Raw genomic sequence first — 23,329 nt, 5'->3', positions numbered from 1 at the left:
AATTCCCTCCTTTAAAAAAAAAAAGTGTAATACCTCACAGTTTTAGATATTGAAAGCCCCTATGGCAGGGTGCCTGCTTGGGTTTCTGTGTATATGGTACCAAGGAATAGAACCAAGGGCTCCCTGCATGCTAGGCCAGCACTCTACTGCTAGACCACTTTCCCAGCCCCTATAATTTCCCTCTTGTGCATATTTGGGTTTGGCACTAGCCCATGCATCTATAAAACTGTATTTGCTTTTCATTAGAGAAATCCTTGGGAAGAATGCAACAGAGCCAACAAGGAAGAGGTAAGCTTTTCAATTCCTTCTCAAGGAAATTTCAAGCATAAAGTGAAATTTAGAGTATCATTTGTTTCTGCTGAATACCTAGTACATAGTTTTTTTTGTTGTTGTTTGTTTTTGGTTTTTTGGCCAGTCCTGGGCTTGAGCTCAGGACCTAAGCACTGCCCTTGGACTTTCTCAAGCTCTACCACTTGAGCCTCAGCACCACTTCTGGCTTTTTTCTATGTATGTGGTACTGAGGAATCGAACCCAGGTCTTCGTGCATGCTAGGCAAGCACTCTACCACTAGGCCAAACTCCTGGCCCCATAGTACATAGTATTTCATACTTTTTTGTTTTTCTGTGTCATTCTTGAAGCTTGAACTTGGGACCTGGGCACTGTCTCTGAGCTTTTTTTGGTCAAGGCTACTGCCACTGAGCCACAGTCCCACTTCTGACAGTTTCGCGTTCTTAATTGAAGATAAGAGTCGCAGGGACTTTCCTGTCTGGGTTAGCTTTGACCCATGATCCTCAGATCTCAGCCTCCTGAGTAGGCAACGATTACAAGGGTGAGCCACTAACCCTCAACTTGTACTTTTCTTGGTTTTTGAAAGGGACAAGGTCTCATGTGAAGCCACACTGTCCTGGGCCTTGCAGTCTTCCTTCCTCAGCCTCCTGGATTACTAGCCTTATACTCAGCTTAACACTGTTTTCAAAAAAAATCTCTTTTTAATTATTTAAATAAAATTGTGTAACATTGGGCTGGGAGTGTGGCCTAGTAATAGAGTATTTGCCTGGCATGTGCAAAGCCCTGGGTTCAGTTTCTCAGAAGCATATGCACAGAAAAAGCTGGGAGTGGTGCTGTAGCTCAAGTGGTAGAGCACTGGCCTTGAGAAAGACCTCAAAGATAATATCTAGACCCTGAGTTCAAGCCCCAGGACAGGCAAAAAAAAAAAAGAAAGAAAAAGGTACAATATTTCAGAAAGATTGGATTTCCACTTATATCCTTCTATGGTCTTCATTCCACAAATAGCATTTTTATTATTGTTTTCACATATATTTTAATAGCTATAGTTTAGAATCAGTGCAATTTCTTTCTTTTAATTCTGTTAATATATTATCTTTCTGCTTCCTACTTTTTAATATATATGGACACATGAGTATAATATATGACATGCCTATATATCAACATTGCTGTTCCTAAGAGTTGCTCTTATAGGTAGTGAGACCAGCCATGGTTCAGTGCAGCAAGATTCCTTTTCTTTCAGTAATGTTTGAATTTTGTTGGCAGCTTGAAAACTCTTATTAGAGTTGTATATGTTTGTTAATATTATACTTTTCTAACTGGCTATTATATTTTTGGATAAAATTTCATATTTTGATTTATTAAATTATCTTTTTTTTTTGGCCATTCCTGGGGCTTGAACTTAGGGCCTGAGCACTGTCCATGGGCTTTACTTAAGGTTAGCGCTCTACCATGTGAGCCACAGCACCGTTTTGTTTTTTTTTTTTTCTGTCAGTCGTGGGGCTTGAACTCTGGGCCTGGGTGCTATCCCTGAGCTCTTCACCTGAAGGTTACCATCCTACCCCCTTGAGCCGGAGCTCCAGTTTTCTGGTGGTTAATTGGAGCCCAGGCTAGCTTTGAACCTTGATCCTCAGATCTCAGCCTCTTGAGTAGCTAGGATTACAGATGTGAGCCACTACACTGGCAACACTTCCGGCGTTTGTATCTATGGTATAGAGGAATCAAACCTGTGTCTTTTTGCCTGGTAAGCAAGCATTTTACCACTAAGTCACACTCCTGGCCCATTTTTTCTTTTTAATGTAGTCTAAAGAAAAACATTCTCCAAAGCACCAGATGTGTTTTTTTGGAGTGGCTTGGGGTTGTTACTGTTGATTTGGCCTCAGGAATGTACTTGTGGGCACGTTGGTTTTGTTTTGCAGTGAGAAGCCGCTGGAATGTCTGCTGACGCACTGCATTAAGGTGCCAATGCTTGTCCTGGACCCACCCCTGGCCCCCAACTGCACCCTCAAGGACCTGCCAGCTCTTTATCCTTCTTTCCACTCTGCCAGTGATATATTCAATGTTGCAAAACCGAAAAACCCTTCTACTAATGTTTCGGTGGTTGTCTTCGACAGTACTAAAGAGGGTAAGATCATATTGAAGCTGTTTATTTTTTATTTTGGTCAGGCCTGGGCTTGAACTCCAGGCCTGGACACTCACCTTAAGCTTTCTCAAGGCTTAGAAATCAGATTCAAAGTCCCCTCCCCTCCATCCTGATTTCCTCCATCCTGGGTATTAGCAGCCATTTACCCTGTCACTGTCCTCTTCAGACTTTGCTCCAAGCTGGGCTGAGTTCTCCCCACCTGGCCAGCCTGCTCTCTTCAGTACCATCAGATGGACTTTAAACATGAGAAAACTGCTTCTTAGGGGAACGAATACAAGCTGTATGGGCCCCCAGCCGATTACAATGTGTCGCTCCCTGGTGTCTGTTTTTCCTGAAGGTTTTACTCTGGTCACTTTTTCTTCTCATCCTGATCCATGTTTGCCCTTGCATCTGTGATTTCTATCTCAAATAAATGGGATTGAGGCAGAAGTTGATTCCTATAAACCATTCCACATTCTGCTCCTTGGTAAAGCAGCCAGAAAGGCTAAATTGTATGCCTATATTTGTATTGTTACTTCTTTGCTGGAAGTTTTTATGTCCCCTCCTTCAACTACCATCTAATAAGGCTGTGTATTATGCTACTTTAATAACAGTCAGACTGGTTTGCACAGTGTCCTGCAGGATAGCATGGTTATGTAATTGTTAAAATACGATTGTTTCTAGACCTGAATGGATCAACTTATATGTCATATCCTAGTGCTTTGATGTTTCTTTTTTTTTGGATGATGTTGTAGATTTTCTGCCGTGCCCCTCTTTCCTCAACCCCTTTGCAAAGATGGGTAATATTATTTGAACAGATGCAGAAGGAACTACTAATACATTAAGTTGGAAGTAAAAGAACTATGGATTAATATTTTAGGAGCAATTTGTAACTGCACCTTTTATGACATTTTAGAAATCTGTATATAGGTATAGAACAGTGAGTTTTACTGAGCTGAATCACATTTATACCTGCAGAACAATTTATTCATTTATTTATTTATTTGTGTATTTATTTATTGTTAGTTATGGGGCTTGAACTCTGGGCCTGGGCACTGTCCCTGAGCTCTTCAGCTCAAGGTTAGTTCTCTACCACTTTGAGCCACAGCTCCACTTAGAACAATTTATTTTTTTAATAATTACTAGGAATTTTATTGGTTTGATAAAGTTGACAACGACAACCTCCTTCAAATGTAAATAAAATGTTTGTCTCTTATATTCTTTATTGTAGTTGAAGATGCCTATGCTGGTCTGTTTAAAGGAAACAGCAGACAGACAGTTTGGAGGGGTTACTTGGTATGTCATCATCTTGAATTCTAATTGTACTTTTATGAACATGAATGATAGAGTAGTTTTTCTGTGAGATTTTTACTTTTTGAGATAGCCTTATATAGCTGAGGCGAATCTTCCTGCCTTCGCCTCCAAAGTGCTGGGATTAAAGATGTGTGCCACCATGTTTAGCTCTTTTCATACATTTTTCTCTGAGGTGACTTATGTAATGGCACCGTTCTTACCTTGAAGCTTACATGGTACAGTAGATATTTTCTCATTTCTAGCTTCTTAGGTTATCACCAGCCTGTTTTCACAACTAAGTTTTTCGGCTGTAAGTTTTCACCAGCCTTATCATGTGGAAATAAGTTGTGTCTTTCCCCCTTTTACTTTAGACAACAGATAAAGAAGTCCCTGGCTTAGTGCTCATGCAAGACTTGGCCTTTCTGAGCGGATTTCCTCTAACATTCAAGGAAACAAATCAACTGAAGACAAAATTGCCAGAAAACCTTTCTTCTAAAATAAAGCTGGTAAGATCTTGGAAAAAGCCATCAGCATGGCGTATCTCCTCTCAATGCCTAACCCTTCCCTCATGGCACATTTTGTTCCAAGTATAACCAGCATTCCTCAACGGCAAAGAGCCATTTTGGTTTTCACATGCCGTTTTAAAGGTGTTGATGGAAGATCACTCATTACTCCTCTTTTGCACAGAATATTAGGAGTATTAGTTGACTTCCCAGAAAGAAGCGAGATTCACTGACAGATGTCCACGAGTGAACAAAACAGACCCAGCCTTGGTACCATTTGTGGTGTACAGAAATGGAGGCCTAAGAGGATGAGGCAGGGAAGTTTGCTTAGTGTTTTAAGGCTCCAACTTGCATATTATTAAATTAAAACTTGCCTTCATATATGCTTCAGACAGCTAGTATGTTTGGTAATGTGAAATTATCAGTTCAAGTCACTGTTAGCCAATGGAGCCAGTTACATATTTTGAATTTTTTTTTACTTTTTTTTTTTTTTTTTTTTGGTCAGTCAAGGGGCTTGAACTCTGGGCCTGGTCATTGTCCATGAGCTCTTCAGCTCAAGGCTACTGCCCTGCCCCTTGAGCCACAGCACCACTCCTGGTTAATTGGGGATAAGAATCTCACGGTCTTTAGTGCCCGGGCTGTCTTTGAACCGCTGGGACCCTCAGATCTCAGCCTCTTGAGTAGCGAGGATTACAGGCGTGAGCCACCATGCCTATGAATATATTTTTCTCTTGGAGTAGGAAGTAAAGTCCTTAGCTTAGACGTTGTTAGGCACTGCTCTTCCTGAACTGCTCTGTGAGTGTGGTGTGCCTGGTCCTCATTTTCTCCACTTGCCATGTGGTATCAGCATTGGGGTGGGAAGATAAAGGCTAAGTTAGTGGTGTAGAAGCCAAAATTAAGGTGAATCATGGTTTATGCATTGCTGATGTGTTCTATTACCCCCTGTCCCTTGCCCATAGTTCTTTTTCCTGTGCTTATTTACTCATGTGTTTTATTGTTTAAGGTGCATTGGGTTATTTTTGTAATATAAGAATAATGTGAATGGCATCCATATATTTTTTATTTTCCTTGAAAGCTCTCTTTATTCTACTTTGACATAGCATAGTGCTCAGCTGTACTAGGATCACATTAGCTGTTAATCTGCAGTTGCTGGTTTATGTTGATGTAGATATGTAGATATTATGTCTTTCCTTCCTCTGAGTTATTTTTAGCACTGATTTTGGCAGATAAAGTGATAGACTAGCTTACAGCCAAATGGCTGAAATGGCCAGTGGTTTTCTAGCTGTTAGTCCTAGAATTGTAGACATGTGTATCTGCTGTACTTTTTTTTTTTTTGGGCCAATTTTGAGGCATGAACTCAGGGCCTGAGCACTATCCTTGGGCTTTCTCAAAGCTAGAGCTCTACCACTTGAGCCACAGTACCACTTCCGGCTTTTTCTATGTATGTGGTAACCGAGAAATCAGACTCTGGTCTTCATGCATGCTAAACAAGCTTTCTACCACTAGGCCAAAACTCCTGGCTCTCCATATATCTGTATTTTTGTCTGTCATCATAACTTCCTTACACAGAAAGAATGCCCTGCTTCCCCCCCCCTTTTTTTTTTGGTTGATCACGGGCCTTGAACTCTGGGCCTAGGCTATGTTCTTGAGCTCTTCAGCTCAGGACTAGTGCTCTACCACTTGAACCTTGAACCAAAGCACCACTTCCCGTTTTCTGATGGTTATTGGAGATAAGAGTTTCATGTACTTTCATGCTAGGGCTGAAGAATGCCATTTTTGACTGTATATAATTCCAACTGTAATACATTTATCAGCGAGAGCAGGACTTTCATTGATTCCTGGCCTGCTGCAGCAGTTCCCAGCGCTGACTGCTTCTGTAGTGTTGGCTTGTGTGTGGACTGGGCTGCCAGAGAATACCAGTCCCAGGCAGTCATCCACCCCCTGCTAACTACATGTTAGTGGCATGGTGCAGGGTAAGAATCTCCTTCTACCACTGAGTCACCCATCATTCACCTGGGTGATGAGTTGCTGAGATGTGCAGCTGTTCTTGGTGGAGGGCAGCACTTGTCGGAATGTCCTCTTGACTGTACATGGCATTCATTGCAGATTGCTTTCTGGTTCGAGCATCTGCAGTCACCTTCAGGGACTAGGCTTTGTGATATGGGAGGTGAAAGAAAGAGAAGAGCAATGCTGTGTCAGCATTCAAGCTCTACTTCCAAGTTTTATTATGGCTCCTCCAAGAATGAAATGTCTTAGCATAGGCTTCCAATCCATTTAGATCATGAGCATTTGTTAAGTTCCTCCTGTGTGCTAGAAACTACACTAAGGATAACAGAGTGGGTAAAGGCGCTTGTGTCATTTGGGGGGCGGGGCATGACCAGTTCCTGACGGGTTTATATAATATGCTTAGAGAACACCTAGCTTTAGGCACCCCTGAGGCCAAAGTAGGCTTCATAGAGTAGGAAACAGTTTTGCCGGGTCCTGACAGAGCTGCCATTTCCTGGGCAGAGAAGGGAGAAGACCTTCCCTTCCGGTCACTGCAAGCATCTTGGGCAGGAGGGTGGGGCTTGGAAGTAAACTTTTACAGAAAGGCAGTTCCTAGAAGCCAGAACACAGGCCAGGGTTTTGTTAGGGGTGGTGCTGAGTGATAAGTAAGGCCGGATTGAGCAAAGTGGAGTTACACTAAGGAGCCTAGACCCCATCCCAGAGCCAGAAGAGAGTTGGTCCATAGCAGAAGGAGCACACAGTGTGGGTCCATTAGAAGGAAGGGGCTAGAGGTAGGAGAACCTGTCCAGCAGTGCTATTACAGTCCTCTTCAGAGATCCCAGTGAGATGCCAGTGATGGAAACAGTTCCAGAAATATCCTCAGCATCACATGGCGACAAGAGCTGCAGGGGGAGGAAGAAGAGTGAAAGGGGAACTCAGTATTTTTAGTGAAGGTGGAAGTAATGGCATAATCATACTCTGTACTGGAGGATGTAAAGCTAGATCTGGGGTGGAATCCCAGAGCTCAGCTTGGGGTGTATTGCATGTGGTGTATGGGGTGGGGAGTGGCTGATAGGCTTGAACTTGAGGAGCTGCAAAGCCGGGACACTTTGCCCTCCCCGGCTTTTGAGGAGGCACTATTCAAGGCCCATGCCCTGGAGCCTCAGTTCTGTCTCTCAGAACCTCGCCAGGCAGTGAGCATTGAAGGACAAACACTTTCCTGCTCACCTTTGCAGGGAGGAGGATGTGGAGGTACTTAAGAGATGCTTGTTGAAGAAATGGGAAGGAATAAAGCCTTGTGCAGCAGGGACCGTGGAGAGAAATCTTTTCAGAGGGTGTGCTTACAGGCACCACACCAGGGCTTCGGTAATAGAAATGTACTTTTAGACTAAGCTGTTGTGACCTTTCTGTATCTTAGAAGAAAACTGTTTTGTTTTCTCCTGAAGAAAGGATATGGCACTTGAAAATGCTTTCATTTGTAACATAATAGACCCTGTTGTGTCTATACTGGACATCTTTTTCTCTCAGAAGCTTTTTAGTTAAGAGATGCCTTGAGGAGAATTCTTTTATGATCTAATTTGTTACCCTATTAGTTTTCTTGAAAAGAATTTTTTGTGTGTTAGGGACAGAAATTGCCTTTTCTAGCTGGGAGTGTGGCCTAGTGCTAGAGTGCTTACCTAGCATGCACAAAGCCCTGGGTTTGATTCCTCAGTACCACATGCATAGAAAAAAACTGGAAGTGGTGCTGTAGCTAAGTGATAAAACACTAGCCTTAGGCAAAAGTGTCCAAGGACAGTGCCCAGGCCCTGAGTTCAAGCCCTAGGACCAGCAGAAAAACAACAATAACAACAACAATGAAAAACAAATTGCCTTTTCAGGAAATTTGGTGATACTATTTTTGTTTTAAAAATCGGTGTTGCGGAGCCGGGAGTTTGGCCTAGTGGTTAAAGTGCTTGCCTAGCATGCATGAAGACCTGGGTTTGATTCCTCGGTACCACATATAGAAAAAAGCCGGAAGTGGTTCTGAGGCGCAAGTGGTAGAGCTCTAGCCTTGAGAAAGTCCAAGGACAGTGCTCAGGCTCTGAGCTCAAGCCCAGGACTGGAAAAAAAAAAATCAGAGTTGCCATTCAGCAAAGCAATTTGTGAATACAGTATGCACAATCACCCCTTTTGGTGATGATACTGGAGTTTGAATTCACAGTCCAGTGCCTCCTCAGCTTATTTGCTCCATAAGGGTCCTGTCACATGAGCCACTCTTCTTGCCCAGCTTTTTTTTTTTCTAGTCCTGGAGCTTGAACTCGAGGTCTGGGCACTGTCCTTGGGCACATTTTGCTGAGCCAGGGCACCACTTCCAGCTTTTTCTGTGTATATGGTACCCAGGAATCACACCCAGGGTTTCAAGTATGCCAGACAAGCACTCTACCAGTAGGCTATGCTCCAGCCCCTTGCCCAGCTTTTTGCTGGTTAATTTGAACATGAAATTTCTGAGGCTGGAGTCAAAGCATGATGGTCTGGATTTCAGTTTCCTGAGGAGTTGTGATTACAGCTGTGAGCCGCCAACACCCACCTAGAAATTGCCTTTTGATAGATCAGATTATCTCTTTGTCTTTATTTTCAGGTTGCTCTGAGTCATTTTTTTATTCATGGTAGAATTTTTTTCTTGGTTTTAAAGAAACAAATTTTGTTTTTTTCTTCTTCTTTAATTATGCAAGATATGAGAACAGGTGGGATTCTTTTTGCCAGTCCTTGGGCTTGAACTCAGGGTGTGAGCAATGTACTTATGCTTCTTTTTGCTTAATGCTAATACTCTACCACTTGAGCCACAGCACCATTTCAATCTTTTTCTAAGTATGTGGTACCGAGGAATTGAACCTGTGTCTTCGTGCATGCTAGGCAAGCACTCAACCACTAAGACACATTCCCAGCTTCAGTTAAATTCTTGCATTGGTTATAAATTAGTATTCACAGTTGCTGAGTGGTTGTGTGAGAGGAAGAGAGGTATTTACAATCATGAGGAGATGACTGCAGATTTAGAGTTGGCAGTTAGTTGATACTTTGAGATGGAGAAGATCTGGATGGATCAGAGACCTGGAGGAAGTTTTGAAAGAGATGAGAGGATGTGTTGTGGCCTCCAGGGCTGCACAGGTGGCCAGGCAGAAGGGTGAGCAATCTGAGGGGAATTTCACAATGCCCCCCAAGACTCTGCTCACTTCATCTTTCTGTTCAGCCACCAAAGATGGCACTACAAGTTGAGCATTGGAAATCTAGAATGTTGCAAAGCCAAAACTTTTGAGCATGATTATGCCAGAAGTGAGGAATTCCATACCTGACTTTATAGGAAACTTTTATTTGCAAAATTATTTAAAATACTACTAAATAACCTTCAGGCTCCATGTTTATTAAGTCTACATAGGCCATAAATGAGATAGACTCAGTGATGGTTGGGTCAAGACTGAGGTCAGCTATAACAACTGAGCTACTGCGTGCCAGTGAGCAGCAGGGCAGAGCAAAACACACCAGAAAAAGAAAAATTACTTAACCAGCAAGAAACGTTAAAGTTTGGCTTATTTCTAGGCAAGTTAAATTTTTTGGCTTGAATTTAGTGTCTAAGCACTGTCCTTGGGCTTTCTCAAGGCTAGAGCTCTACCACTTGGGCCACAGCACCACTTCCAGCTTTTTCTTTTTATTTATTTATTTTTTTTCCCCCAGTCCTGGAGCTTGAGCTCAGGGCCTGATTTTCCTTGGGCTTTCTCAAGGCTAGAGCTCTACCACTTGGGCCACAGCACCACTTCTAGCATTTTCTTTTTCTTTCTATTTTTTTTCCTCCCAGTCCTGGGGCTTTAGCTCACGGCCTGAGCACTGTCCTTGAACTTTCTCAAGGCTAGAGCTCTGTCACTTGAGCCTCAGCACTATTTCTGGCTTTTTTCTATGTATGTGGTACCGAAGAATTGAACCCGGGCCTTCATGCATGCTAGGCAAGCACTCTACCTACTACTAGGCCAAATTCCTGGCCTACTTAAAGGTAAATTAGGGGCTTTCTTCCTGTTGTTCAAATGAGTCTGCAGTTAAAATATACATCCCCAGATCTCACACCGAAAATAATAGCTGCATGTCCATTGGGAATGAGTTGGGGAGGTTTTCCTTTTCAGACTCTTACCACTTAAATATTTCAATAAACTTAGAGTTTAAATGGAGGCAGTTGCTCATAATTACAGAAACTACCACCAACTCACCCTTAGCATCTCCTGTACATGGTCCAGCCAAAGCAATGAAGATGGGCAGTATTGGACTGCCCCCTAGTGCCTTGCAGAGGCCACTTCCCACCTTTCAACATTTAAACTTGTTTGATTAAAGGGGCTGAAACTCTTGCTATACCCTTTAGTGCTTTACTTCTGACTTTTTGGGGGGAAGAAGGGGGTGGTGGAGAGGGATTGGTCTTGGACCTTAAACTCAAACTCAGGCCCAGGACGCTGCCCCTGAGCTTTTTCACTCAAGGCTAGCACTCTACCACATTGAGCCAGTGCGCCACTTCTTGTTTTCTGTTAAGTAGAGACAAGTGTCTCCATAGACTTTCCTGCCCTGGCTGGCTTTGAACTGAATTTATGACTTCTTTTCCACTGATTTGTAGCAGCCATGAGAAACTTTTTCCTGATAAATACATTTTTTTCCCTCTCATTGTGAAGGTGGAACTGAGGGATCTATACCTGAGAGGGAAGTGATATACACTTTACTTTCCACTCTTCTTTTTATCAGAAATTGAAAAGTTATTCAGAACTTATTTTAACAAAAATTGTGTTTTGTTTTCTCTTCTTTGGTTGAAGATGGAAACACTGGGCTTTCACCTGTCCTCACGGCTTCTGTCTAGTACAGGACAGAATAAAGGAGACCAGGGAGAGCCCAATTCTGCTTGCTCTCCAGCCAGCTTCTGTGCCTTCCTCATCGCCGCTGCTGGGGGAGATACTCTACACTAAACTTCCTCCCCTCGTGGCCCAAGCCGAGGCAGCCACTTCTCTTGGCATACGAAGGCGATCTAAAAGGAGAACAGTAGATTCTGGCCTCTCAGGGCACCTGGTAGCCCTCTAGACTGCCACCACCTTCATATGGCACCTGAGGTGTTCTGTTCATACACCTTCCCCTCCTCTTCACACCTGGTCTGTTGCATTCATCTGGGAAATGCATCTGGCCTGGTTTTCAGGCCTTCTGCTTTTGGGGAAACTGATTTCCATTTCTCAATTAAAGATAAAGCTGTACATTAAGACATGTTTAGTTTTTGAGGTTCAGTTCTTCAATGTATAACTCTTGTGTTATTTGACAGTTGCAGTTGTATTCAGAGGCCAGTGTAGCTCTTCTAAAATTGAATAACCCTAAAGGTTTCCAAGAACTGAATAAGCAAACTAAGAAGAATATGACCATTGATGGAAAAGAGCTGACCATAAGTCCTGCGTATTTGTTATGGGATCTGAGTGCCATCAGTCAGGTGAGGAAAGATTCTACTGCAACTCATGGGCTTAGAATTTATAAGTCACTGTCTTAGGAGAAGGAACTGGAACTTTGCTAAAGTTCCAGTCACTACCTACCAATGGTTTACTATTAATTGAAGTGATCCAGAATTGAATCCTTACCTTTTTGTGAAGTGTGATAGTGAAATGCTGCATTTTCTTAGTTTTTTTTTTAATACTAAGTCTGATATTCTATACAACCATCTCCCAAGAGCAGCATCTGTTAAACTCCATGCCAGAGGACCTACAAATAAAAGGGTGATTATAACAAGCCATCGTCAGCGGAAAACTTTGTAGTTAACTTCGGCCAATTTCTTTTGGAATATAGACAAAATAATTTCCAGTGAAATGGAGATACAGGAAATACTATCTCTGAAAATGCTTCCCTTTGGATTCAGGTTCTTCACTCCTTTTATGTATAATTAAAATTAGAATGCTGTTTTTAAGTCATGATGGCATTTGAAAAATAAAATCCTAGAAATCTGTTAAAAACAACAGCAAAAAAACACACCCCGAGTTTGTTTGCATTGACTTATGCTGTTTAAATATTAGAACTGCATCTTTAAAACTGGTCAGAGCTCCTTGAGAGCAGAGGGTAATTAGGTGGAAGATGAGAAGGAGGGGAGTAAAGACTGAGAAGGAGGCAGAAGAGATGTAACTTAGATACTTCATGTGCTTATGTGCTGAATGTTTCTCCCAGTCTAAGCAGGATGAAGACGTGTCTGCCAGCCGTTTCGAAGATAATGAAGAGCTGCGATATTCGTTGAGATCTATTGAGAAACATGCACCATGGGTTCGGAATATTTTTATTGTCACCAATGGGCAGATTCCTTCCTGGCTGAACCTTGACAATCCTCGAGTGACAATAGTAACACACCAGGTACATAAATGCCTTTTCACATTCTGTGTGTGGCATCCTAGTTGGCTTTTGTTGCTCCTTGGTTTTGCAATACTGCAGTTTGAACTCAGAGCCTCATGTATGCTCAGCAGGCGTGCTACCATGAGAGCCACAACTCCAGCCCCTATTCTGTTCTTTAATGTAGTACAAATATCTCATACTTTAATTTCCCTTACCCTTCCTTTGTGCTCTGCTCGTCAATTTAATTTTTTTGTACTGGTCCTAGAACTTGGATTCATGGCCACATACCCTCGCTTGCTTTTTTGACTCTACCACTTGATCCACACTATCACTTCCATCTTGTTGCTGATTAATTGGAAATAGGAGTCTCACAAGTTTTTCTGCTGGGGTTAGCTTTGAACTCAGTTCTCAAACCAATCCTAGTCCCTTGAGAAGCTAGGAATACAAGGGGATAAGCCTTTGGCACCAACCTTTCATCCTCCCCCCCCCCCCCCAGAACCAGAACAACTCTCATCTTCTTTTTCTGTTAAAAGGATGTTTTTCGAAATTTGAGCCACTTGCCTACCTTTAGTTCACCTGCTATTGAGAGTCACATTCATCGCATTGAAGGGCTGTCACAGAAGTTTATCTACCTGAATGACGATGTCATGTTTGGGAAAGATGTCTGGCCAGATGATTTTTACAGTCACTCCAAAGGTCAGAAGGTGAGTGTCCAAGGGAGAGGATGCCTAGCTTGTTATGTACTTGCTGTCATTTGTGGGAGATAAGAATCTCATGGACTTTCCTGCTCAGGTTGGCTTCAAACTTCAGTCTTCAGATCTCAACTTCCTGAGTAGCATGAGCTGAGTGAGCCATTGTGCTTGGCTTTTTTTTTTTAATTGTATTTTATTGTCAGCATAGTATATAGAGGGGTTACAGTTACATTCGTCAGGTAGTGGCACATTACTTCTTGGAACTTGATACCCCTTCTCATGTTTTTGTCCCCCTTTTCTTCCCCCCTCTCCTCGCTTTTTTTTTAATGTCAGTTGTGGGACTTGAACTCCCCCTGGGCACTGTCCCTGAGCTATTTTGCTCTACAACTTGAGCCACAGTACCTCTTCTGGCTTTTTCTAAGTAGTTTATTGGAAATAAGACTCTGATGGACTTTCCTGCCCAGATTGGCTTCAAACTACAATCCTCAGATCTCAGCCTTCTGAGTAATGAGGATTTTAGGTTTGAGCCATAGTGTCAATCTTTGTGTGTGCGTGTGCGTGTGCGTGTGTGTGTGTGCACGTGTGTGCGTGTGTATAAATACTATATTATACTATTTTATATCCATGGTTTGTGTACCAGGGATGCTCTACTGTGTAGGTATGATAACAAGTATGTATTATAGAATATACTTCTATATTCAAGTATTAACAAATAAGGTGGTTTTGAGCACTAAGCCTTAGGGCCCCAACAGTATAGGAGCAAGAAGACTGCAATAGGAAATTTGCTTCCCACATCTCAGAAACTTAAAATCAACTCATTTATCCTTTGTACCATTTTCTTTTCTTTGTTGAAATTTCCCTTCTGGTTTATAGTATAACAAAATCACTTTGCAACATTGTAGTTAAGGTAGCAACAGAATGACCCGCTTGCACAGGTATGGGAGAAGTGTCATGAGGGAAGGGGCCTTTCTCCCTCAGGCTTTGCTAAGCGGCAGGTGGAGCAGTGTCAAGAATGTAGCGGCCAGAACCAGTCTTTAGGGTTGTTTTGGGGAATGACTTGACCTTTTGTTTTCTATCTGCCTGGTGGTGGGAAAATCACTGTTTAAAAAAAGTACTAGTGATCAGCCAGGGCCGGGGTGGCTCATGCCTGTAATCCTCGCTACTCAGAAGGCTGAGGTTTGAGGATCAAGGTTCAAAGCCAGCCCAGACACAAAAGGACCTGAGACTCTTATCTCCAATTAACTTCTAGAAAATGGAAAATGAGGCTTGCCTCCTGGGTAGGGTGGTAGCCTTGAGCTGAAGAGCTCAGGGACCGGGCCCAGGCTCACTTCAAGCCCCATGACCCCACAAAACAAACAAAAAAACCCCAAAACACTAGTGATCAGTTAGAGGCTTACTGCCAGGAGCTGTGACTTGTCAGACTCTGCAGTTGAGTGTCAATGTGAATAGCACATCATTTTGTTGATATTCGTGCTACCCACTGGCTCAGTCCTGTTCTCCTGTTCGCTGGTCATCTCCACGTTGAATTGTGTGGCTGGGAAGTTGACCTTTTGGCATACCAGAGGACAAACAAAACCAGCCAGTTTGCTGTGCTGTGCTTTCTGAGGGTGAGGATTGAAGGTGAGGTAGGGGAGACCCCCTTCTGAATTGACACATATTTGGAAGAACAAACTTTTTTTAGGTGAGGAAAAATAATCAAAAGAAATGGAATGTGCAGAAGCATAGAATTTTCAAGGGGGGGTGCATGTGTTGATTTTTCATGATTTCAGTATTAAAAGTAACCACGCATCCGGTTGCTCATTTGAAGAGCTCAGGATATGTGGGGGTTGAATCTAGTCTTTCAGCGTTTATACGAGACGGGATGTAGGTATGCTCGTGGTTGTTGAAGAGCTGCCATGGTGACTTATTGAGCATACTTCCCAAGCTTGGTGACTCATTTTTGTACTCACACTGAAGTCTGACATATGGCTGTTTTATTTCAGAGTAGGGTGTAAGAGCATGTTGTGAGAACCAGATGTATGAGCTGAGCTGAGTTCCCTTCTGCTTCCCTCCCCCACCTGCCTCCCTACCCCAGTTGGTCGTGGGATTTGAACTCTGGGCCTCAGCACTGTCTGTGAGCTCTTCAGCTCAAGGTTACCACCCTACCCCATGAGCCACAGCACCACTTCCCATTTTCTAGTGGTTAATTGGACATGAGTCTCATGGACTTTTGTGCCCGGGCCAACTTTGACCCACAATCCTCAGATCTCAGCCTCCTGACTAGTTAGCCCTTCTGTTTTCCTTGAGTAACAGGAGAGAGTCATGTGCCAAGTGCAGGCAGTATAGCAGGGACCAGAGAGGGCTTCCGAGAACGAGCGTGAGTGTAGACTCTCAGTGCTTGGAAGATGGCTTTGGATAGGCTTGTTTTTATTCAAAAAGGAATTTAGAGGGCAGAAATATCGAATCGTATTTTCTCTTACAGGTTTACTTGACATGGCCTGTGCCCAACTGTGCTGAGGGCTGCCCAGGTTCCTGGATTAAAGATGGCTACTGTGATAAGGCTTGTAATAATTCAGCCTGTGATTGGGATGGTGGTGATTGCTCTGGTAAGGTTTGTTCAACTATGATTTGTTACTTTCATAGAGTTATTTTCATTCCATCTTTGAATGTGCTTGCCATAGCCTTATCTAAGCCATGCATGGCAGTAAAGCAGCAAGCTTAGACTCGGACTCATGGGAGCTGATGATCAGCTTCTACATGATTCAGGGTTTTGGTTTTGGGTTTTTTTTTTTGTATTTTTTTCATATTATCCACTGTCAAGGGCATTTTTGCATGTTGGCTTTGCACTTGCAAAATCTTTTCATGTATGAGTGTATCGGGACTGGGGCTTTAATTCAAGGCCTAGACGCTTTCTGACTTTTTGCCCAAGGCCGGTGCTGTGCCAGTTGAACCATAGATCCACTTCCAGCTTTTTTTTTTTCTTCTTCTTTTTTTGCTGTGTAAGTGGGGACTTTCTGACTTTTTGCCCAAGGCCGGTGCTGTGCCAGATGAACCATAGATCCACTTCCAGCTTTTTTTTTTTCTTCTTCTTTTTTTGCTGTGTAAGTGGGGATAAGAGAGTCATAGACTTTTCCTGCTCAGGCAGCATTGAGCCAGGATCTACGGATCTCAGTTTCCTGATTGCTAGGATTATAGGCATGAGCCACCAGTGCTCAGTGAAAAACGAAAACCTTTTTTCTTATTATGGCAGTAGCAAGCTGTGGGATGTGCTGCAGCTCTTCTCCCTGCCCATACATCCATGCCCACACTGGTTGATAATAGCGTCATTTACATTTACCTACTACCATCCAGTTTATAAAGCATTGAATAGAACATGTGTGTACCAATATTCCTGTCTTCATGTTCCTATGAGAAAGCAGATTAGGAAATACGTTGACTATTAAAAAAACCAATGCTTCAAACTGGTTTTCAGTCAGATTTTTGAAGTGCACTTTTATAATATACCAGCAGCTATAGGGAAAGAACACAATTGAGCTAAATAGGTATTGGGGGATGGGTCACAAGACATCCCTAAGTGGACTGTTAAAATCTAATTCAGACATAGTTTTGTTTTGTTTTTGTTTTTGTTTTTGGTCAGTCGTGGGGCTTGAACACTGGGCCTGAGCACTGTTCCTGAGCTCTTCAGCTCAAGGCTACCACCCTACCCCTTGAACCACAGCGCCATTTCCAGTTTTCTGACAGTTAATTGGAGATAAGAGTCTCAAGGACTTTAGTTCCTGGCCTAGCTTTGAACCGAGATCTTCAGATTCCAGACTCCTAAGTAGCTAGGATTACTGATGTGAGCCACTGTACCTACCAATCAGGCATAGTTTTTTTCTTTTTTAATTGTATTTTATTGTCGAGATAATGTATAGAGGGGTTACAATTACATCCGTTGGGTGGTAGGTACATTATTTCTTGAAACTTGATACCCCTTCTCATGTTTTTGTCCCTCTCTCCCCCTCTCAGTCATTTTGTTTTCTCCCTTCCCTTCCCTATTTCAAATAAACCAATAAGTGTATATACAGTATACAAGTATACAAATTCAGATACGGTAACCTCATGAGTGGAAAAAAGCAGAGAAAAAGGAATAACTTTGCATAGTACATTAAGAACAGCAATCACAAAGATAAGCCATTTGTTTCATTAACCTAGAGTTCATTTTGTTTAGTCTTATCCTGTATGACCATATGTACACAGCTTTTGAGATATTGTGGTCCTGTGTTGGGAGAATCCTAAATGTGCACTAATTATTACAAATGAGAGAAACCACAGAGCCTGTGCTCCTTTGAGTCTGGCTTACTTCATTTAACATGATTTTTTTCCAGGTCTTTCCATTTCCTTACAAATAGGGCAGTGCCCAGGTCGAAACTTTCTTAATAAGGACCAGGAATCACAACAAATCAGAGAAAGGCTGGATAAGTGGGACTGCATTAAACTTCAGAGCTTTTGTATGGCAAAGAAGGACATAGCTAGTAAACTAATTAGGAAACCTACAGAGTGGGAGAAGATCTTCACCAACCATACAACAGACAAAGACCTCATATCTAAAATATATCAACAGCTCAAAAAATTGAATCAGTCCAAAACTCATCTCCAAAGTAACAACCATCCCATTAAAAGATGGGCCAAAGACTTAAAGAGAGTATTCTCTGAAGAAGAAACAAAAATGGCCTATCGACACATGTTGGGAGCCAGAGTGGAATCAAATTGTACCTTGATTTGCATCAGACAATGGCTTTATTGTCTTATTGTTTCATGGCCTTATTCTGTTTAAATGACCTGATATTTACCATATGAATGTAACAGCTGGAAGTTCCCTGGTTTCAAGAAGGGATATAAGCCTGGAGTTGACAATAAACGAGGCGGCAGTTTTTGCCTGGGCTGCAGACCTCCCAGACCCGATGTGTTTGTCTCTCTTCTATTTTTTCCAGTCCCTGCCCCCTCTTTCAGGAACCCCAATTTGCTGCCGGTAGGCCCCGGCAGACACATAAAGAAATGCTCAACATCTCTGGTCATAAAAGAAATGCAAATCAAAACAACTCTAAGATTCCACCTCACTCCAGTTAGAATGGCCAGGATCAAGAAATCTAATAACAACAGATGCTGGAGGGGATGTGGCCAGGAGGGATCACTACTACACTGTTGGTGGGAGTGCAAACTCGTTCAACCACTATGGAAAGCAGTATGGCAGTTCCTCAAAAGACTAAACATAGAGCTCCCCTATGACCCAGCAATTTCACTACTTGGCATGCATCCAATTGCCCAGAAACAAGGACATACTAAATCCACTAGCATAATGATGTTCATTGCAGCACTATTTACCATAGCAAAGATATGGAACCAACCCAGATGTCCCTCAGTTGATGAGTGGATCAACAAGATGTGGTATTTGTACACAATGGAATTCTATGGTGCTGTCAGAAAGAATGACATCGCCCCATTTGTTAGGAAATGGAAAGACTTAGAAAAGATCATATTAAGTGAAGTAAGCCAGACTCAAAGGAACTTAGGCTCAGTGGTTTCCCTCACTTGTCATAATCAGTAGAAACTTTGGGCTCTCCTAGCAGAGATTTACAATAGAGCAAAACCTTGATGCAAAAGGCCATATAGTAGGATGCTAAATGAAAGGATCTCTAGGATATAGAAACATAAGCCATATAATGAATGATTGCTGTTGTTGAGGTACTGTGTTATCTCTCATCTCTTTTGCTGTCCCTTGGTTATCTCATATTGTTACAGTATCTCACTTTGTTACCTTATATATCTGTATATATTTATATTTGGTTATTTGAAATTGGATAGGGAACGGGGGGAAAACAAGATGAGGGGTGGGGGTGGGGTGGAGGGAAATGGGGACCAAGACATGTGAAAGGGTATCAATGTATGGGAATTAAGGCACCATCTATCTGGCAAATATCATGTAACCCTTCTATTAATTACAATAAAAAATATATGAAAAAAAAAGCAAATGGGGCAGTGCCATTCTTTCTGATAGCAGCATAGAATTCCATTGTGTATAAGTACCACATTTTCTTGATCTATTCCCCTACTGAGGGGCATCCGGGTTGGTTCCATATCTTAGCTATGGTAAATATTGCTTCAGTGAACATTGTTATGCTAGTAGCTTTAGTATGGCCATGCTTTTGGACATTTGGGTAAATGCCAAAGAGTGGGATTGCTGAGTCATAGGGGAGCTCTATGTTTAGTCTTTTAAGGAACCACCATACTGCTTTCCAAAGTGGTTGAACCAGTTTACATTCCCACCAACAATGTAGTAGTAGTGATCCTTCCTGGCCACATCCCACCAGCATCTGTTGTTACTAGATTTCTTGATCATGGCCATTCTAACTGGAGTGAGGTAGAATCTCAAAGTTGTTTTGATTAGCATTTCTTGTATGGCCAGAGATGTCAAGCATTTCCTCATGTGTTATAGGCCATTTTTATTTTCTCCTCAGAGAAGTCTCTCTTTAAGTCTTTAGCCTATTTTTTAGTGGGATGGTTTTTGAGAGATTCAATTTTTTGAACTGAGGAATATTTTAGACTTGATACCTTTGTCTGTTGTATGGCTAGTGAAGAGCTTCTCCCATTCTGTGGGTTTTCTATTTAACTTGCTAGCTGTCTTTTGCCATACAGAAACTCTGTAGTTTAATGCAGTCCCATTTGTCCAAACTTTCTTTAGTCTGTGTGTTTCTGGACCTTTATTAAGAAAGTTTTGACCTGTACCAAGGAATCCTACTGTATTTCCTATTCCTTCCTGTAAAGTTTTCAGGGTATCTGCTTTGACCTCAAGGTCTTTGGTCCATTTGGAATTAATTCTGGTGCAGGGTGACATATAAGGATCCAGCTTTACTATTTTGCAGGTGCTTAACCAATTCTGCCAGCACCATTTGTGAAAGAGGCTATCTTTCATTCTATTTTTTTTGGCTCCCTTATCAAAGATTAGCTAGCCATAGATCTATGGGTTGATTTCTGGGTCTTCAGTTCTATTTTATTGGTCCTCAGGCCAATTCTTGTCTCAGTACCAAGCCGTTGTGATTGCTATAGCTTTGTAATAGTCTGAAGTTTGGTATTAGTATTCCTCTAGTGCTGTTCTTTCTGCTAAGGATTGTTTTTGCTATTTGGGGTCTTTTATTATTCCATATGAAATTTTGAATTGCTTCCTTCATTTCATTAAAGACACTGTGATGTTGATGGGCATAGCATTGAATTTGTAGATAGCCCTTGGCAGGATTGCCATTTTCTGATGTTAATTCTTCCAATAGGTTTTTCCATTTTCTTAGTTCTGCCTTGGTTTCCTTTTTCAGGTTTTTAAAGTTTTTATCATAAAGTTTTACATCTTTAGTTAATTCCTAAGTATTTTATTTTCTTTGATTCTATTGCAAAAGGAGTTGCTTTCCTGATTTCTGCCTCTCCTTGTTGTTGGCATACAGGAAGGCCATTGATTTTTTTTTTCAGTTTCATATATTTATTCAAGCAAATTTGGACAAAATGAGATTCCCAGTAGCATTTCTATAGACAAACAGCAAAGCAAGCATTTACCAAGTTCACGTACCCTTCTAACTCTCCCCACTTCTTTCTGTCACCTTCCAAGTTTTTAATAGTCCTTCTTTCTGGCACTTTTTTTTTTTTTTGCCAGTCCTGGGGCTTGAACTTAGGGCGTGAGCACTGTTCTTGGGCTTTCTGAAGGCAAGAGCTCTACCACTTGGTCCAGAAACCATTGACTTTTTTTTTTTTGCTGCATCTATTAGAATGATCAAATGATCTTTTTTTATTGTGATTAATAAAAGGGTTACATTATATTTACCAGATAGAAGGTGCTTAACTTCATAAACATTGATACTCTTTCTTATGACATGGTCCCCATTTCCCTCCCCTCCTCCCCCCCCCCCCCCCCCCCCCCCCCGCTCATTTGATTTCCCCCCTTCCCTATCCAATTTCAAATAACCAATTAAGCACATATAAAATATATCAGATAACAAGCTGAAACATTGTAACAATATGAGATAACCAAGGGATGGCAAAAGAGATGAAAGATAACATAGTACATTAAGGACAACATCACTCATTATGTGGCTTTTGTTTCCTTATCCTGGAGTCCTTACATTTAGTGTCATACTATTTGGCCTTATGTCTCTAGATTTTGTTCTATTGTAAATCTCTGCTAGGAGGGCCCAAGGTTTCTACTGATTATGACAAATGGGGAAGACTTTTGGCCTATGTTTCTTTGAGTCTGGCTTACTTCACTTAATATGATTTTTTCTAAGTCTTTCCATTTCCTTACAAATGGGGCGATGTCATTCCTTCTGACAGCAACATAGAATTCCATTGTGTATAAAAACATCTTGTTCATCCACTCATCAACTGAGGGACATCTGGGTTGATTCCATATCTTTGCTATGATAAATAGTGCTGCAATGAACATCATTGTACTAGTGGATTTAGTATGTCCTTGTTTCTGGGCAATTGGATGCATGCCAAGTAGTGGAATTGCTGGGCCATAGGGGAGCTCTATGTTTAGTCTTTTGAGGAACTGCCATACTGCTTTCCATAGTGGTTGAACGAGTTTGCACTCCCACCAACAGTGTAGTAGTGATCCCTCCTGGCCACATCCCCTCCAGCATCTGTTGTTATTAGATTTCTTGATCCTGGCCATTCTAACTGGAGTGAGGTGGAATCTTAGAGTTGTTTTGATTTGCATTTCTTTTATGACCAGAGATGTTGAGCATTTCTTCATGTGTCTATAGGCCATTTTTGTTTCTTCTTCAGAGAAGACTGTCTTTAAGTCTTTGGCCCATCTGTTAATGGGATGGTTCTTATTTTGGAGGTGAGTTTTGGATTGATTCAATTTTTTGAGCTGTTGATATAATTTAGATATAAGGCCTTTGTTGTATGGTTAGTGAAGATCTCCCATTCTGTAGGCTTCCTAATTAATTTACTAGCTATGTCCTTTGCCATACAAAAGCTCTGCAGTTTAATGCAGTCCCACTTATCCAGCTTTTCTCTGATTTGTTGTGTTTCTTGGTCCTTATTGAGAAAGTTTCGACCTTTGCCAAGGAGACCTAGTGTATCTCCTATTCCTTCTTGTAAAGTTTTCAGTGTGTCGGCTTTTACCTCGAGCTCTTTGATCCATTTGGAGTTAATTCTAGTGCAGTGGACAAAGAAGGATCCAACTTTAGTTTTCTGCAGATGCTTAAACCAGTTCTGCCAGCACCATTTGTTGAAGAGAATGTCTTTCTTCCATTCTATTTTTTTGGCTCCCTTATCAAAGATTAGGTGGCCATAGGTCTGTGGTTTAATATCTGGGTCCTAAGTTCTATTCCATTTGTCTTCAGGCCTGTTCTTGTGCCAGTACGAGTCTAAAGTTTGGAATTGAAATTCCTCCTGAGCTGTTCTTTCTGCTAAGAAGTGTTTTTGCTATTCGGGGTTTTTTATTATTCTATATGAAATTTTGGATTTCCTCTTCTATTTCTTTAAAGAATGACATTGGGATATTGATGGGTATTGCATTGAATTTATAGATAGCCCTTGGCAAAATTGTCATTTTCACGATGTTGATTCTTCCAATCCAGGATCATGGGAGGTTTTTCCATTTCCTCAGTTCTGCTTTAATTTCCTTTTTCAGGGTTTTAAAGTTTTCATCAAAAAGGTTCTTTACATTCTTAGTTAATTCCTAGGTATTTTCTTTGAGACTATTGCAAAAGGAGTTGCTTTCTTGATTGTTGCCTCCTTCCTCTCACTGTTGGCATAGAGGAATGCAGTTGATTTTTGAGGGTTAATTTTATACCCTGCTCCTTTGCCAAACTTTTGAATCAGCTTAAGTAACTTGGGAGTAGAGTCTATAATAAGTAAACAATCGTGTCATCTGAAAAGAGGGAAAGTTTCACTTCCTCCTTCTCTATTTGGATTCCTTTAATGTTTGCTTCTTGCCTTATTGCTCAGACATAGTTTGGATAGTTCCAGTAAGTAGTCATTGTCCTTGATAGGCAAGGACCTACCACTTGGTCCATGCCCACAGCCCAGCCCTTAAAATAATCTCTCCCTGTTCCCTCCTTCACCTTGCCTACTTTTCC

The 23,329-nt window shown here is 41.7% G+C and overlaps 1 protein-coding gene across 1 annotated transcript in view; it reads left to right on the top strand.

Annotated features, from left to right (window-relative positions):
• The window catches only part of Gnptab (N-acetylglucosamine-1-phosphate transferase subunits alpha and beta), a 71,608-nt gene that overhangs the window by 27,486 nt on the left and 20,793 nt on the right, over positions 1–23,329 (top strand). Inside the window, exons 4-11 of the mRNA XM_090328504.1 lie at positions 247–288; positions 2,205–2,410; positions 3,639–3,703; positions 4,072–4,206; positions 11,504–11,665; positions 12,388–12,567; positions 13,080–13,250; positions 15,700–15,823. Coding sequence (XP_090184630.1) covers positions 247–288; positions 2,205–2,410; positions 3,639–3,703; positions 4,072–4,206; positions 11,504–11,665; positions 12,388–12,567; positions 13,080–13,250; positions 15,700–15,823 — 1,085 coding nt within the window. The remainder of the gene's footprint in view (positions 1–246; positions 289–2,204; positions 2,411–3,638; positions 3,704–4,071; positions 4,207–11,503; positions 11,666–12,387; positions 12,568–13,079; positions 13,251–15,699; positions 15,824–23,329) is intronic.

This window comes from Megascapheus bottae, chromosome 2 (assembly GCF_031878675.1).
Source record: "Megascapheus bottae isolate mThoBot1 chromosome 2, mThoBot2.hap1, whole genome shotgun sequence".
Taxonomy (NCBI): domain Eukaryota; kingdom Metazoa; phylum Chordata; class Mammalia; order Rodentia; family Geomyidae; genus Megascapheus; species Megascapheus bottae.
Note: the sequence above shows the minus strand (reverse complement) of the source record. Positions and strands in the feature narration are given on the sequence as shown.